The sequence below is a fragment of the Mercenaria mercenaria genome, chromosome 1 (assembly GCF_021730395.1).
Source record: "Mercenaria mercenaria strain notata chromosome 1, MADL_Memer_1, whole genome shotgun sequence".
Lineage (NCBI taxonomy): Eukaryota > Metazoa > Mollusca > Bivalvia > Venerida > Veneridae > Mercenaria > Mercenaria mercenaria.
In genome coordinates, this window is record NC_069361.1 from 25,710,577 (window position 1) to 25,714,170 (window position 3,594).

Consider the following 3,594-nt stretch of genomic DNA (forward strand, 5'->3'; position numbering starts at 1 on the left):
CCATACACGTAATCGCTTTTGATTTTAGGTACAGGATGATATACATAACTGCATTGTTAAAGCCCCGTCTACATGCTGCAAGAAAATCTTGTAGGGCCCATTAATCACTAAATAATTTATATCTTGTACAAGCAATTAGTCCTTTGCAATATTTCTTGAACTTGGAAGACACTTTAATTTTAAATGGAGAGAAATCATGACAGGTAAATAAAAAAGATGGCAGAACTGATACAAAGTGTTTATTAATATCAAATATTTGGACATTTAAAAAATGAATCATTAGTGAAAACATTGATTGAGAAAAACTCTAGTTACAGTGGTACATATCCAGTTGAAGAACAAAACTACTTATAAGATATTATTTCAGGAATTATTATAAATTAGTCATAATTTTGCCAAAGTTTTGAATAGTGTTATAGTACAATTGTGTTATGAATTTGGAAGTTAATGAGAATTAGTTTTTTTACTAATTTTTACAGTGAAAAAACATTTTTAACACATTACACGAGGTAAACTCTTAATTCTAAATCTTTACTCTTAATTCTAAATCTTTATATTTAACGAAAATATATTAAATACTTATTCATCTGTGGTGTACTGGTCACGAACGCGGGAAAGTTTCATTGCCATAGTGGACTGGGTTCGATTCCCGACTCTATCATTTGTATTTTTTATTTGGCATTTTAAGATAGTGTAGAAACAAAAACTAATATTGTAATGTTCATAATATGACTAAACTTCAATTTTGAAGAGAAATCTTTTTTATCCAAAGTTTTGAATAGTGTTATAGTACAATTGTGTTATGAATTTGGAAGTTAATGAGAATTAGTTTTTTTACTAATTTTTACAGTGAAAAAAACATTTTTAACACATTACACGAGGTAAACTCTTAATTCTAAATCTTTACTCTTAATTCTAAATCTTTATATTTAACGAAAATATATTAAATACTTATTCATCTGTGGTGTACTGGTCACGAACGCGGGAAAGTTTCATTGCCATAGTGGACTGGGTTCGATTCCCGACTCTGTCATTTGTATTTTTTATTTGGCATTTTAAGATAGTGTAGAAACAAAAACTTATATTGTAATGTTCATAATATGACTAAACTTCAATTTTGAAGAGAGATCTTTTTTATCCAAAGTCTAGAAAAAAGTGCCTTTATGTACGTTTCGAAATTTTATTCCATTGCGTATAACAGATATCCTGAAAAAGAAGAGTACAGTTCGCCGCCAAGCCCAAGATCTGCATTGTCTTTGACCCGTACCCATATTTGGTCACCAGCATGTGCATGCGTAAAGACTGTCTGCGTTCCTTGATCACGGTAGGATCTGGACTCCGTATGGGCGAACACTCTTCCGAGTACCCGATGATCTTGTACGATTTCCCCATGGACCATCAGGCCAGTTCGGTCGTCGTCGAGTAATGAGCAACTGATCATGTAAATGCCCGATACTGGGACGACAAATACCCCCGACTGGTTATTATATCCTCCGCCAATACTAGTTATTATGGTCTCAAATTTCACAATTTCTTGGCTTTTTAAATGGTCAACAACGTACGGTGTGATGGCAGCAGTAAACGCAACAGGACCTTCATTCAGCACAAAACGTCTCCGTTCGGAAGGTTCTAAAATTGAAAGCACAACTGTAAAAAATAATAAGTACCGTTTCTGATTGCTATAAAACATTTCAATTTCAAAGCAATATCTCATGGTTTGAAATACAGGTATTAAACCAGATATATTTCATAGCAAACACAAGTAACATCATTTTATCATAATATTTTTCGGGATGTGACATTTCATAAACCTCATTGTATTTCATATTGGCAGATGAATGCCTAAAATGGAATGTGTGTCAACGCAACAAAATAGAAAATTGAATGTTGATATGAGATATCGAAATGATAAACAGTAATGATAAATCTTTTAAATGTGTATGATACAAAATACCGCTGATGTTGTAGCGTGACAATTTAGATTTAAAAATTGCCCAAATGTATGGAATCACTACATTTTTTCTGCAGTTACTTTTTAAAGAAAGCCTTTTCTAAATTCTAAAACATTTATATCTAGAGGCGTGCAGCATTAACTTTGGAACATATCCAAATTTTAAAGTCCCATTTACTATTATGCAACAACCATGGACTTGATGGTTTATGACTATGGCTATTTGGTTACCGTTTAGAAGTTTCTCCTGGTCGGTTTTAGACCCTGAACAAATCGCTTTAACACTTTCTATTTCTTTTTGTTGTTCAGCAATGATCGCATCTTTCTCAGCATCTGAAATGATACATATCGAACTTACTCTCCGGTAATAAATATATATTCTATAACGTTTCATAGCCTAGACTGGCTCCCGTCCCTATGTTTGTTCTGACAGTGCCATATATCTCATATATAAATTTCTTCATTAACAGTGGAAGTAACTCCAGCAGGTGGTTTCTGTATTGACATTTTTATTACCCCTGGCTCCGAACATAGGTTTAGCCATCAGATGAATTATGCTATTATTTACTAAAAATAAATTTTAAAGGTTTGAAGTTTTTTCTTAAAAAAATGCAGCCAGGCTATTCATAGCGCAGCACGGTGTGGAAAGAAAATTTCATCAGGATAAATTTATTTTATCAGACATTTGTCCTTGACAATTCGGTTTATTGGTCATCGGCACAGTGCAGGTCTCCGAGTAGAACCCTAGACTATACACATAGTCAGAAGTTGTAGGTTTCCAATGCTATTAAAAAATGATTCCAATACGAAAATCAAATAAATTACTTATAATCAAATGGAAATGGTTGCTAAATTAAGTTTCAGAATGAATCTCGTTTTTGTAATGTCCTTTGTTCATTATTGTTTTGGTTAAAATTCAATCTGCTTTCATCATCCTTGGGCTCAGTTACAAAATGTCTTAAAAATCTTGTTTGCATAGAATTTCAAGGTCTGTTGTTGGAAATGTAAGGGTCCGGATTGGTGTAAAAAATTGTCTTATCTTGGTGAGTGAAGATCGGTCGTGTTATATTCATCTTGAGAGGACTCGACGCAGAATAGGTTACGGTCGCAGACGTGTAACTCACAACCTCGAAAATGGCGACCATCTACATGTTAAAAAGTCCATCTAGCTTTCGTTATCTATGGAGGTTGACCTTAATTTACCCCCGTTTCCACATATATTGAATTAGCTATATCTGTCAATAAAATTTCCATACACCTACTGACCTTTTCTCTCCAAGTACTCGATTCGGTTTAATAAAGCTCCAAGCCAGTCCGGCTGTTCCTCTGCAGATATTGCTGACGACAGCAGCTGGCCGGTAAAGAAAATAAGTATCCTCATTTTTAATGATGAGCTATGTATTCTTGTAGTCGTTAAACTAGATGCTGTCGACTTTTATTGAAATTACTTATAACCTTATCAGTGTTGTCCCAGTAACATGAAATCTGTACTAATTCTTTGGAAGCACAGAACGCAACCAAACAGCATAGTAGCAGACTTGATTTGATAGTGTCTGTTGAAAGTGCAACACCCTAAGATCCCATTAAGTTCATTTATCGAGATTTCTTGTAACCACAAAGTTTGATTTGAACACCTTGTGTAA

At 33.8% G+C, this 3,594-nt stretch overlaps 1 protein-coding gene across 2 annotated transcripts; it reads right to left on the bottom strand.

Moving 5' to 3' along the window:
• Window positions 1-222: 222 nt before the first annotated feature.
• Window positions 223-3,394, bottom strand: LOC123545713 (complement C1q-like protein 3). Of its 2 annotated transcripts, none has more exons than XM_045332023.2 (3): window positions 3,218-3,394; window positions 2,183-2,284; window positions 223-1,629 (listed from the first exon to the last, which is right to left on the bottom strand). In XM_045332023.2, exons 1-3 carry the CDS (start codon window positions 3,330-3,332, stop codon window positions 1,181-1,183), a joined length of 666 nt encoding a protein of 221 aa, XP_045187958.2. In that variant the 5' UTR covers window positions 3,333-3,394; the 3' UTR covers window positions 223-1,180. The 2 variants fall into 2 exon arrangements, with proteins under 2 accessions (XP_045187958.2, XP_045187956.2); XM_045332021.2 differs by having other exon boundaries at window positions 223-1,647.
• Between the last annotated feature and the right edge of the window lie 200 nt (window positions 3,395-3,594).